Genomic DNA, 13,593 nt, shown 5'->3' with positions numbered 1-13,593 from the left:
CGCTTGGTTCTTTTTCTTAAAAATAATGGACACACCTTTAGGATACTTCATGATACTTTTTACAAACCGGAAAAGAGGCTATAATTAGGGTTAGAGCATGGATGTTTATAGGAGGATTGCTGTCTGTCTGCCAAGACCAACGTTTATAGTCTCTTGCGAAGTGATCCACTGTTAATCTCGGCGAGCCTAAATATAAAAAAAAAAAGACTGAATAAACCGGAAGCTTTGTACACACCTGCCTCGTTTTAGTAGTTGAATGGAGAAAAATAAAAAATCGTCTACCAGCAGTCCAGTGATACAAGTTCGTGGTTTCACGGTGCATGCCATGGCGTTCATAACAATTTATATCAATTCGCGATGGGCCCTCCTAAAATAATGTTGTTCCACGTAATGACAGCCGCTGTGTAATTAAGTTGATTTCGTGACCAGTATTTGTCCTTAAACAAGTTACTCATTTGAGCTGAACTGCAAAATTCCATTGTATTTCCTGTTACCTGTTGGCGCTACCAAACTTTGCTGGAGAACGCAATAACAATGCCGTTGGTCCTTCATTGGCTACATGGTGTTGATATCAAGCGGCCATCTGGGTCGCCACACGAAGTTTTGTTGACACCTAACAGAACATACACTGTTTCACAGAGCTGTCTCCGTGAGAAAATAATTCTGTACGATTCATGCTTTTGTCAGCCGTTTCGATGCAAGATAATAAAAGAGAACCGAAAACAAGCAGTTGTCTATTGTCCTTGACACTGCATGTTGAAGCTGCTCGGATGCCGTTGGTGGCAGTTATTTTTGGAGGGATGGAGTGGTGCTGGGTTTGGTGCAGCTCGGTGCACGAAGTTCGCTGTTAAAGCCTTTCATCGCAGCCTGCGAGATGCTTCTACATCCATCTCTGTTTTTGTCTATGTCTCGACGAGCGCGCGAATAAACAACTGCGGCGTAGGATACAGTGTATATTTATAGCACCTACCTCCTTGTTTCACGACAGGTGGGGGGGGGGGGAGGGAGAGGGAAGGTCTCACCCAAATAATGATTTAACTTGCTCCAGTGTCATCTTGACACGTCGGCGACAAAGGATGAAACTTTCTTCAAGCTGAAATATATTCTTTAAATAGAAGGGCTTCCACAAAAAATCTTGCTTATCTCTGTGTGCTATTTTTTGGTTTTGTTTTCTGGTGTCCCAATGATTATTTTGTTTGTCTATAAATTGAGTGTTTTCGACACAAATACAACGACAAATCTTCTTGGCAATGCTTTTCGGAACTGTCAGCCTCCTCTTTTTCCTCATATTGTATCTTATGCGTGCTTTGTGTGTGAAAGTGTAAACAGCATGTGTGTACCTGTTGCTCAGTAGATATGTTAAAAGTAAGCCGTGCTGGTTGGTAATTGGGGGAAAAGCTCTTAACGGTAATTAAATAATAATGAAGATTTCTTGTCATTAGTTGTATCTCCTTTCGCACACATGAAAGTCCTCTTTCTTTTTTTAATATTTGGGCACATTATAAATGTCCTGATCACGAACTTGTATAATTATATTACTATACACGACCGTGGTCCTGATGAACGGTCGTGTGAGTCGGCCTTGAAATACCCATGAAGTTCTGTCCTTGTCCTTTTATGGTCGCAATTCAAAAAAACAATACCTGTGTACATCTGCTTCCAGGTGAAGGTCGTCTCCTAACCTTTTATTTATTTTATTTTTTATAGACGTTGGATATGTCACTTTTCTCAGGGAGTTTTATGTGAGGGCGGTGTCTGTCTCCTCTCCTTCAATGTAGTTACTATAGCGTATAGAGTGACGGAAGGTGTATACATGTACTGTAAAGGTAACAGCTTCATTTCTTAGGGTTGGTTGTGTTTACTTTTTGTATGAAGTGTGCGCGCGTGTGTATTTTAACTTGCCAGCTTGACAAATGTGTGTAAGACATTGTTGGGATTTAACTTATGGTTATGATTTAGGGTTTATTTTGGCAAAATGACAGCAGAGAAAAGGCATGGTTGACGTTTGGCGTTGGGTTGTTCGCACATGCGTAACACAGACATCGAACTTAATGGAAAAATTTAGTTGCAAACCGCCCTAGAGGTGATTTTCTTCTGGTTCTGCACATATTTGCTTAAGATTGTCCAATTTTTTACATGCCACAGTAAAACACTTTAAAATAAAGCGAAAAGAACTATACCATATGAACAAACTCCAACAGAAAATGGGATGAGGGATTGTATTATTAAAAGACTTCTACCACAACACGATCCGTGCACTCCCTCTGTTCATACAATCAGAATGAATGGGACATCAACACGATAAGGTTCATGGAAATCTTTTATTGTATAAGAAAGGAACAATGTATAAATATGTATGGAAGATAGAAGTCAACTCTTTTTGTACATATAAAGACCAAGACCGGAGGTGTACAAGTATATCTGGTATGTACAGAAATGTCAAGATGAAAAAGCCAGGAAACGAACTCCTGTCCATTCTTCGAAAATGACTTTAGTGATTTGACTGAAACATTTGATTCGATTTTACGCCATGCAGGCAACTTTTGTTCTGCATGTCTCTTAGGCATATATATATATCAAGATATCGACACAAAGAGGTTTTGCTGATAATTAAAATCAATATGTTAAAATGATTAAGATACTTGTCGAAATGTGTGGCGTATATAAAGAGTATCAGAAATAGAAATTACCGCCCCCTGAACGCACATGTAAACAGGCGCGCGCGCACGCACACAAACACACAGAGTAAGAAAGTCTCCAAAGTGTAAAATCAATCAAAGCAAAGGACAGACAGTGACATGAAATATCGCCACATATCACGTCCGATGACAGTTGACTCTTTCAAGAGACATTATGCTTGTGCTCCATTCAACGAACACCCCAACTTATCCATTTCCAGAACGCCTGGCAAGTAAACAATTTTGTAAGTCAATTGAGCCTCTGTTTCAATAAAACAATGAACATGTATATGAGAATACAAACCAACTCCGTATAAATAAATGAGATGAAATGTCTGAGAGCATTCCGTTTGATTTATTTATCGCGTATATGTACAGTTTCGTACGACAGCATTTTTGCTTTGAAGAAAACTTGATGGGGGTACCGTTATGTGAACGCAAAATAAAAAAAAAAAAAAGGCGCCAGTAGTTATAACAAATGACAGGCTGAGGTTGCTTTCCCCGACAAGAGAGATCTGTATGGGAGAAACTGCTGCCCTTACTCTTGCCTGGAACAAAACAGAGCAACCCCCTACAGAGATGAACTGGGGCGAGGTCTCAGCCGATCACGTCTGCAAGTGTTCATTTCCATGATCTCGTTGCAGATGCCGAGAACACTGAGAGGGTACCGAATGGGGTAGGGGTGATAGGGGTTAATGTGCTCACACAGGATTTCCACAGTTGCAACGCCTGAAATAATGTGAACAGTCATCGAGTCATTCATTTCATGTTCATGCAGCAAACAAGGGAAAAAATGCTCGTTTACGAGCGCGCACTCATCACGCCCGTTAAGACTATGAATCATCTGGCAGTTTGAAGCGTACTTGCCACAAGACTACGTGCCAGTAATCCCGCTGGCTCAGTGTCAGTCCCAAAACAGAAAAGCTTTTTTTAAAAAAAAAGTCACGTGACTCCAAGGCAAACTCACGCCAGTCGCGGCTGGTCGTCCCATGACGAGCACGTGACCGTAGCCTGCTCAACATGTTTGCTGTCGGCTTCGTCAAGGTGGCCTTATGACTGGACTAGTACAGAGATTCATTATGGCCATTTACCTGCTGCTTTCACAATAAAGGCGTCTATAAAAACAGACAAAAATGTACTTTCAGTATTATCGGATTCTCATTCATTTTATAAACTAGGTAAGAGGAAAAAACGGGTTAATTTAATCGAAATCTTTGCCTGACAACACTTCTGGCTTCTCATGTTCTCGACAGCCATCCCGGTTTACGCTTTTACACGAGCACCCAAACAAAAAAAAAAACAACTTATTGGTAGGATCACAACAGGAAGCAAGAAAACGAGAGACTTTTAATTTTTCCTACCCCACGTTGCAAACTACCTGTCAAATCTACCCCCGAGAAAACCGCCCACCGTAAACCCCGCATTTGGTGTCGTGCACCATCTCCCATGACCTGGAAAGGTCATGCTCAGAAAAAAAAAAAAATCCACAATGCTACGGCGCCTGATAACGCAATGCCATGCACTTCAGCATCAATAAAAGTCATCCCCTAACCTCTTCAGATCGTTTGGGGAGTTGGGGTGGGGAGCCAGCAATACGCGACGGCGATGCCCATCTCCCCTCCATTGCTGCCTTACAGTCCCCTACCCTCTATGGTGTCAGGCACCCACCCACCCATTCCCGTCCCGGGTGAAGTTCGCTGCGCTAATCGGGTATTGAACCAAAGTGCTCTCGGTTCGGACGCCAGCGCTCTAACAACTCGGCTATCCGCTTCCCTTTCAGCATCAATGGCCCCAAACCACCCTATCCAAAAAAGTAGCACAATCGTAGAGGTGGGAATCAAAACTGAATTTGTAATCTTCCAGACAAGCTAAGCTAGTATGGAGCAAATGAGAAGCATTTGATATCGTTTGCTAAACAAGGTCGCGCAATCGTTAGATGCTACATAAATAAGGCCGCGTTGGATGTCAAGGGTGGGGATGCACATTTAAACTTGTTTTGGTCGAATCCCATACTAGCCCTCGCTAGAGGAACAGTGCCAGTCGTGTCAAGCAGTAGCATCTAAGCATAAACACTATCAACAGCCACGTGACCTAACGCGCGAACATTGCTTCTGTAAATGTACCGAACACTTCTATAGAATTTTGCAACTTCTGTGAACTACCGGCCTATTTCAGTTACATCTGTGATGAAAAGACACACGAGGTTGTGCCAAGTGCGCGTCACTATCATAAAACATGAACAAGGCCATATTCAAAGTCTCCAAAGCAAGAAGTAACTGGCATCATATAACTTATTCCCATTAAACTAAGGACTGCATGTTTATTATTTTTCTCTTGCTAAAGGTGGGAGGGGTAGCCTGGAATGGCGAGGTGAGCCGCCACTAAAGCAGACGACAAACCCGTGACCCTCATTACGTATCTAGTTGCTATGGCGACTGTCACGCGCCCGCTGCATGTCGCGGACTAGAGGGCTGGAGGGGAGCGCCGGCTAGCTTGTGTGCGACCCACAGCATGGCGCACTATATCACGGCTGGCAGGACGACCGCATACAACTTTGTTTCGAGGAAGGCAACCGATCGAACTTGATGGCGGAGCTGGGGAGACCGCTCGCTCGCTCGCGCACTAAAACAACATGGCGCACCACCGGCGCAAGCATGACGCGGGGAGCTGGGTGACTAAGCTTAGGGAGCGGCCATTACACCCAACATGCATCCTCGACTAGGATGGAGTTGTCCCTGCAAGAATAAAACACCTTAGGCATTTTGCAAACGTCCGTTCACTCCTTAATGTATTACATAAGCAACAAGAAGTTTTAAAAACACGTGTTCGTGTCCCCTGCACACAACTTGATGACTCGAAATGTCATAAATTATAGGCATATTAATTTAACAAAATTACACTAAACATGTATGTTGCTGGCTTGTGAACATAATCGTGATTTCATATAAATTTGCCACAATCTGTTTAAACTGAGCACATTATCACATATAAAATAAAGATACATTAAAATTCTTTACATAAACCGGACTGGCACAAAGAAAAAAAATAGAAACCATCAACATTTTTGCATATTTATGAAGAATTCTAAAACTCTCCGTCAAAAAAAACTCGAAGCAATGATTGCCTCCATTCCTCAGTTCTAAAGTTAACATGATGTCTGCACGACTGGCAAGTCAACAAATGTTTCTGAAGCTGTAGATAAAAGTTGTACACAAAATTACACAATACTACTAAACTTTTTAAAAACCCCAAATATTTACTATAATTAAACCTAAAGTGCCCATCACTTCTGGATATAGCACACATCGACTGGACTAAAAAAAATAAACATGCCAAAAAATTACCAACATTCCAGAATTTCTGCTTTAAAACTATGCAGATATGTAGAATTTGTTGCTGCTACAGGAAAGCAATACTGCATTAAATTATCTTCTGCAAAATAAATAGATATAAAGTATTCACAAATTTCTTGACAATTTGTTTCAATGTGATAATCAAGGCATGCAATGGCACTCATGCAATCCACTGTTTAAGCTGACAAAGGCAAGGGATCAAAGTGACATTTTTTGTGTCTAATGGATGGGGTTGGGGCTTGGGGAGGGGGAGAGGGAATCAAAATATCACAAACAAAAAAATGTATTGCTGTTCATGCATCATATTTTCATTTTGGACATGATATATACAAAGTTGCTTCATGACTGGCAGTGATGAAGTCTTAACCTCCATCTGATATTGACCATGCTTTAACAGGCTAAAACTGACCATGACAAAAATTCTGTTCGCTTCTGCATTTACTAAATGAACACGGCAGATCACACTCTGCATTATTACATTCTCTTGTGCACAGCTTTTATTGGATATCTAAGCAGAACTAAATAAATAGAACTGTAGGAATATTATTCATCAAATAAGCAAGCTAGGCTAAGATTATCAAGTATTTGCATCTACGGTAATTTTGTCCTTGGAAGAAACAGGGAGGATAGAGAAATGGAACTCTTTTTTTTTTTTTTGGCCGAGTGTCATCAGCAGTAATTCATCTCAATAAAATTGGGGATATATCAGTTTCTTATAGGTAAATGTCTGATTTAACATAAATCAATTTTTATGCTTTCATTGTTCCAATCTTTGTACAGTAACTTGTGAATAACAGGCATATTTTGTTATTTGCATTTGCCAATCACAGAACTAGACATTTTACAAGAGTCCCACTTTATCGTAGCATATGCTTACCATGTAAGCTCAATTATGATATAAATAAATACAATGACTGGAAATGGGCATCATGGCATCACAGAATCACGCCATTGCGTCTCTGCTCATACATCTGCAGACCCACACACACATTTTCCACCAAGCCAGACACAAAAATTTTATCACTGCACACATTTGCGAAAAATTTAAGAACAAAATGTTTTTATTTTTAAAAAAAATGTTCTTCATGCTTCTCTAATTTCATATGATGCTCTTTACTTACACATTCCCTAATTGCAAATGTTAGTAAATCTAGTCTGCTGACCTGTTCGCCAGACAACTACAAATGGGCTTAAAATGTTATTTTACAGTTACCAATTAATTGCTTTACTTCAACAATGTTGTCTTAAAAGTACTTTAAGCAACCATTCAAGGGCTGGTATGAGCTGCTTTTCTGGACTTCTCTGCATTTTTCTGGTCCTTTCAAAAACATAGTGATATTAGCAATCCAAAACATGTAAGCAAGTTAAAAGGTTCAGAAAAGGGTGAAACCAACTGTAATCATGTGTGACCATGACTTCACACAGAGTGTAAGAACTGATCCATAATATGCTTGCTCCAAAAACTTTAATAAATTTTAACTTATATGGTTCTTGATAAAGTAGATAAAAATAGATCATTTTCTTCTGAAAAATTCAGTTGTGACAAATATGCCAAGAATATTTTTTAAACCTGGAATGACAATCTGTGCTAATCTATTACTAGTTACGATTATAAACATGATTACTCTGCATGCTAGTCCAAAAATATATGTTTACAACTCCACATGCATGACAAGAGATTGGCCCCTGAAATCATTAAATGGAAACAATTTTACAACATCAACATGGATGTAACTAACTCTGTGTGCAATTGTGTGCAGATTCATTCACATGCATATGGATTTGTTGTGATGATGTGGTAATGACTTACTACTTAGAAGAAGCAGACAAGTGCTTTTCCTTTTAATTTCTTAAAACACGTGAAAGCTGAAATGGTACAGTCCAGAAAAACAGTCTACCATAAAAAAAAGTTAGTATGAAAATTCTTTGGATAAAATTTATCAGTCAAGATACATCACCAGCAAGCATACAAAAAAAATTCAATAGTTTAACATTTCAATGTGTGCATTTAAAAAAATGGAGATGGGGATGGAACAAACATACCAACTTGAACACTCAGCTGCCATAGTTCACCAAACCTTTTATCTGATAATAAGCAGTTGCACCATCACACACTCAGGCAATTCAACAGTCTCAGCCTGCAAACCACATAAAATGCTGCCAAAGAGTCTGTGAGAGGTAAACATGTTCCACTTATTTGGATAAATATAGAACGTGTATTGCTCTGGCATGATTTATCCTATGGCCGCTGGTTTCACATGCCCTAAGGGTGTTGTCCACTGAATCGCAGCACTACTCCTGAGACAATGCAGGACACCTTCAGTGGCAAACTCTGCTGTCACTATGGTGCTGAGGCAGTGATGATTACATCTGTGACTGACAAGTGAATGCAGAAGTCTACAATTTAAAATATTGCAATTGTGTTCTTGCGTCCATAATGATTTGTTGACCAGACTTGCCTTCTAGAGGTTTAAGCCAAGCAATGCAATCACTCGAGCGATGAAAGCTGAAAGCGGGTTAATCCAAATAAGAGTTTTTGGATTCTCCCAACAGCAAACAAGATGTCACTGTCATAAATAAATATGTTATGCAACTCTCATAACATCACAGTATTTCATGCTACCTGTGCACCAGACACTGTAACTGCGCTCATAAATAACTGCTTTCATAAATAACAAATAAATTAATTTTGTCTGAATGAAGAGCGTTATGTCTTGAGATCAAGTCCCCCAAACTGCCTACATCACAATAAAACCTGCATCAATTGTAAATAGTTCAAACACAAGATTTAGGTTTGGCTTTGCCACACACTCACTCTCATAGTCCCACTAAGATTTGCATAAGGTTGTCCAGATCATCTAGTGTAGAGTCTGTGCGACAATAAGTGGAGCACTGAGCATTCAGAACAGGGGGAGGTGATACAGCTGCTGATGCTTGCATGGCAGGATCAGGGCCACTGAGATGATTTGGATAGAAAGAATAGATGATGTCTTCAATGCTCATGGAAGGCAATCTGGTGGGAGACACAAGAGTGGAGGAACCACTGGCACCTGCTTGAGATGTGGTGGGCGCTGCTGAGGGCAGGGAGGACCAATGCACCAGGTTCATATCAGTGTCCCATGAGATATCGATGTCGCTGAAAGGATCTTCTAGCAAGGGCAGGCTGTTACTGAAGTAAGGCACATGGAGCGCAAGATGGTTGTTGTTCGAGTCCCCACCCTGAGTGGCATCTGCCACATGTTCTATGTGATCTGTGGTTGACATGTCTTGAAAGTATGATGCTAACTGTTGAGATAATGCATCACTCTCACAAGCACTCCCAAACACGGACTTACAGGGCATGAGACTGATAACGCCTCGGTCTGAATCTTTTGGGCAGTACGTGCCAACCTCCTCTTGATTGCTGCAGACATTTTCTATTGGCACTGGGACGGATGTGGGATGTGGGACAATAAATGTACTGATGTCTGGCAAGGGATCCAGCGTTAGCTCAGTCTTAGACATCTCTGGGATGTTATTCATAGCGTCTACAGTTGATGTGGTGTGAACACCCTCTCTTTTCAGCTCCATTTCAATGTGTTTCAATGTATTGAGTATCAGCACTGACCGACGCAAACTTGGTTCTACACGCCTGGATGGACCTGTGCGTAACTTAACCATGGAGATGTCCAGAACTGACTGGCGCTGTTCACCACGGCTCTCTTCTTCTTCTTGCAGTTCACGCTTCCGCTTGATGCCCGTTAAGGAGCTGGGAGGCATAATGGCTGAAAGAAGACGTTAAAAAAAAAATCATACAAAAACTAAAAGGAAAGAGGTACAAGTCACAAATTCCTAAAAATGTTAAATTAAGGAATGACTTTTTAATGGCAGTGAGAAAGGGGTAGACAAAAGTAAACATTTGGTGAAATGATATCCAAATTCTTAAGGAAAATGCAAGTGAAATAGCAAACTAGGCTTTAATGCTTCTCCCATTTCACATCATTTCCACTTAAAAGTTGCAGTTTCAAACAAACCTTCCACATACAATGATGTCTAAAACATAACCAAGGACCATTTATCAGAGGCTGTCATGTTTCCATGTGATAATAAAGGTATCTTCTATTATACTAGTCTTCTCCACTTGCCACAGGCCTGTCTGCTCAGCTTTCCCATTTATTTGGATTGAAACTAAAAACCAATAAGGTGGCTTCACTTTAAAAATTAAAAAAAAAAAACTTTTATGTTGGAAAGGTTTAATGACGTCGATCGACAACCAAAAAATGGCAGCCAATATGTACCCAATTGCAACCCAAAATAGATTCAGAATGTCCGTCTTTATAATTATTAAGCCCAACTTGCCAGGTAAATACTGTTCTTTTCAACCTCTTGCCATACCCATAGTGAGGATAGGGGTTGACCATTTTAACATATGATTCCAAGCCTGAGGTTCACTCAAAGAAGACACAATGTCTAGCACTTTTAACACTGTGGTCACACCGATAAGCGGTAGCTGGTGGCTCAACTTGTTTAAGAAGTCACAAAGTACCCATGTGAGTAGTGCTTTTTTTCTCACTCGTTTTTTTTTTTAATTCACGAAGTTTGTGGAACAGGAACAAAATATAACTCATTTTAAAGTGGAATCATTTCCTTACAAGTTGCTTCCCTTGGTTTGTACAACAATACATCCAGTCTTTTTCAATTTTTTTTTTTTTTTGAGGAATAGTGAGCAAAATGTGATATAATATATGGGTGTGGCGACCTGAAAGCGTGCTTCAGATGAGATTGTGTTTCAAACAGTGCACATGGGCAGGGGTCACAGGTAATGCATGCGCAAACAAACAGACACACTGAAAGAAGATATGGGAAGTATCTTTCACGTTTAAGAATTTAAAACTTATCCATTGTTGTTTCTGGGATGAGGGATTGAAGGAATATTACCTTTAATGTGCTTGTACATTTGACTTGACAAAGAAAACAGGTGTTGAACTGCATAGCTACAAAATACAAATTAAAGCTTGTGAAGTGTATGTTAGGTCCATCAACATGAATGGAAGATATCCTTAAACTTGGCACACCTGTAAATGATTTGGATATTTGCTCATATTTCATTGAATTTCCAGTCTTTTTCCAACAGCATAATACAAATATTCTAAATCTTTAAAATACAGCAAAGTGAAGAGATCTATGATTATCTACTCATGCACTCTGAGCCATCAAACTCCCAGTCTTTTCTCCCAACAGTAAAATAAGAGTTTCCCAAATCTGCACAATACAGCAAAGTGTTGCGATATATCACTGTTTATCTGTGTAGGCATTCTGCTGCAAATTAATTATAACTTATTGTTTTGCGAGAACAAGCGAGAGAATACAGTAATCCCTCGTTTATCGCGGGAGATGCGTATATAACCGCAATAACCAAAAATCCGCGAAATAGAAATGGTATATTATTTAGGCATTTATACCCTATATTAAGGCTTTATTAACCCTTCCCGATATTTTTATGCTACATAAACCTTTCCCATTTCCTTAATAACCATTCCTACACTTTTCTGCACATGTATTGTACCTTTACAGTAAATAAAAGAAGAAACACATGTTAGAATTAATTTTAGTAATATTTTTTATACACTTTGGGCTTATTTCATCTAAAAAATGTATAATATATACTTTTTCCTCTGACTGAATTGTGTAGAAAATTCCTGAAGAATAATTTTTCCAATTAATTTTGTATAAAAACCCGCAAAATAGCGAAGCATGAAGTGGCGTGGGATTCCTGTAACCTGAAAATACATATTTCTACGACCAAGATGTTGATTTTTCAATTATAAATCTAGATGGTGAGCCTTTTTCTGATTTAGCATGTACAATGCAACGCAAGAGAAAAACATTAATGGAAATTATCATAATTAGGATAGAAATGAAACAACGAAAAATCAAAATATCAGTTTGACTGGATACAGTACCTCAATGCTCTAATTTATTTTTAGTCATGTAACATGTTTCTGTTGCCGATAATTTCCTTCTTACGATACCTCAATTAGCTTTTGAACTAAGCGGAATATTCATTAGGCACGATTTTAAATAGTTATTTGTGAAAATTATTCTTTAATATCCTAATGCACACTGATGTACACAAACGGAAGTTATGACATACCACTGTGCGGGACCACACGACTGATTAGAAGCGAAACTAGGCGGACGGTCACACTGATGTTGACTCATACTTGTGAGGTAAATGTGGTCGAGCACATACTTCGCCTGCCCACATTTCTGTGGGAAATACTTTGAAACATTTAAAAGCCACAGTTTAATTTTTTTCTGTTTTTAAGTCATTCAATACAGGATGCGGTAGGCTTTCTGCTATTCCAATATAGTTTCCACATTAAATAGTTTAAAAAACAAACTTCGCTAAGACTGAGGCCACATTTGCTGCAGACCATCAGCAGATAACCAATAAGTTCGCAGTTAAGTATCTTGAATTTATCACTGCTACGGTGGCCATTCCATGAACTTCATGTGGTTATAAGTTATGAAATAGATATTCACTGGCTACCTTTAATTTATTGAAATATATTGCATGTAAAGTAATCATACTTCTAGCACTCTTAAAAATCATCATCAGTCCTCACCAAGCCAGAGACTTACAAAACTGGGTCACTACAGCTGAGTAATGAAACGAAATAAAGCAGGAACACAAAAGCTAGATAGAGAATCAAACTGACAAAAATCTTGCTATAAATCGTATGGTTATTGTGACGGTAAAATACAACATTCGAACTTATCAAACAGAAAGGTAAAAAGATAGAAAACATGCAAGTGAACAATGAGTAAGCACTAGTGTCCCACTGGCGATCAAGTGCAAAGAAGTTTCAACCTACCGGTTCAGAAAAGTGGTCCTCTTGTTCCTTGTAGGAGAGATCTCCCAAGAAACCTTCCACCTGTTTGAAGAATCTGTAAGTTATCACCTTCGAACCAAAATCATCGTGGATCTGTCGTGAGAATGGACAGACGCGGAGCATCAATTCGAACATCAGCAGTGTCGACCGTCGAGTCAAAGCACCTCGTTTCTTTTTGCGCTGACGTCAACATAAGGAGCAAATGTTACTCGGCTTATGATTGGCTATCACTTCTTTAAGCAATTACAATAAAGAAATCAAGATTCGTTTTTAATTTATTTTTGTAAAGTGAATTTTGTCATATCTAATACATTATACTTAATTTAAAATTTGAGTTATGCCCAATGTTATTTCGAGTTATTGTTCAGCTCCGTAAAACCGGATGCTGCTTCTAGGAGCCGGTTCGCAAACAAGGTCAAACGGCAACACACTGTGTGCGTGCTCGGCGTCCTACTACACGAACCACGCAGCAGTGGCTGACGGAGGCAACGTAGAAAACAGAATGTTCGCGAATGCTGGCCTAGACAACTTGGTCTGTTTTCAGGACACCAGAATTGGAAAATGTCTTATTTCAGTCCTCATTGTAAAGAATTAGAAGTTTCAGTCCGCAGGGTGGAATATTTTTATTTTCAACTTGATGCTAATGGAAAATATTATAATTTAGACTTTAGAAGACAAGTATGTGTA

General features: G+C 39.4%; 1 protein-coding gene across 2 annotated transcripts; it reads right to left on the bottom strand.

Annotated features, from left to right (window-relative positions):
• Positions 1-2,306: 2,306 nt before the first annotated feature.
• Positions 2,307-13,106, bottom strand: LOC112570194. 2 transcript variants are annotated; one of them, XM_025248509.1, is made up of 2 exons: positions 12,889-13,106; positions 2,307-9,795 (listed from the first exon to the last, which is right to left on the bottom strand). In XM_025248509.1, the coding sequence occupies exon 2, from the start codon at positions 9,788-9,790 to the stop codon at positions 8,849-8,851; it is 942 nt and encodes a 313-aa protein (XP_025104294.1). In that variant the 5' UTR covers positions 9,791-9,795; positions 12,889-13,106; the 3' UTR covers positions 2,307-8,848. The 2 variants fall into 2 exon arrangements, with proteins under 2 accessions (XP_025104294.1, XP_025104292.1); XM_025248507.1 differs by lacking the exon at positions 12,889-13,106 and adding an exon at positions 10,949-12,829.
• Between the last annotated feature and the right edge of the window lie 487 nt (positions 13,107-13,593).

Source organism: Pomacea canaliculata, linkage group LG8 (genome assembly GCF_003073045.1).
Source record: "Pomacea canaliculata isolate SZHN2017 linkage group LG8, ASM307304v1, whole genome shotgun sequence".
Classification (NCBI taxonomy): domain Eukaryota; kingdom Metazoa; phylum Mollusca; class Gastropoda; order Architaenioglossa; family Ampullariidae; genus Pomacea; species Pomacea canaliculata.
The sequence above is the reverse complement of the archived record's forward strand: the minus strand, read 5'-3'. Positions and strand labels throughout refer to the sequence as shown.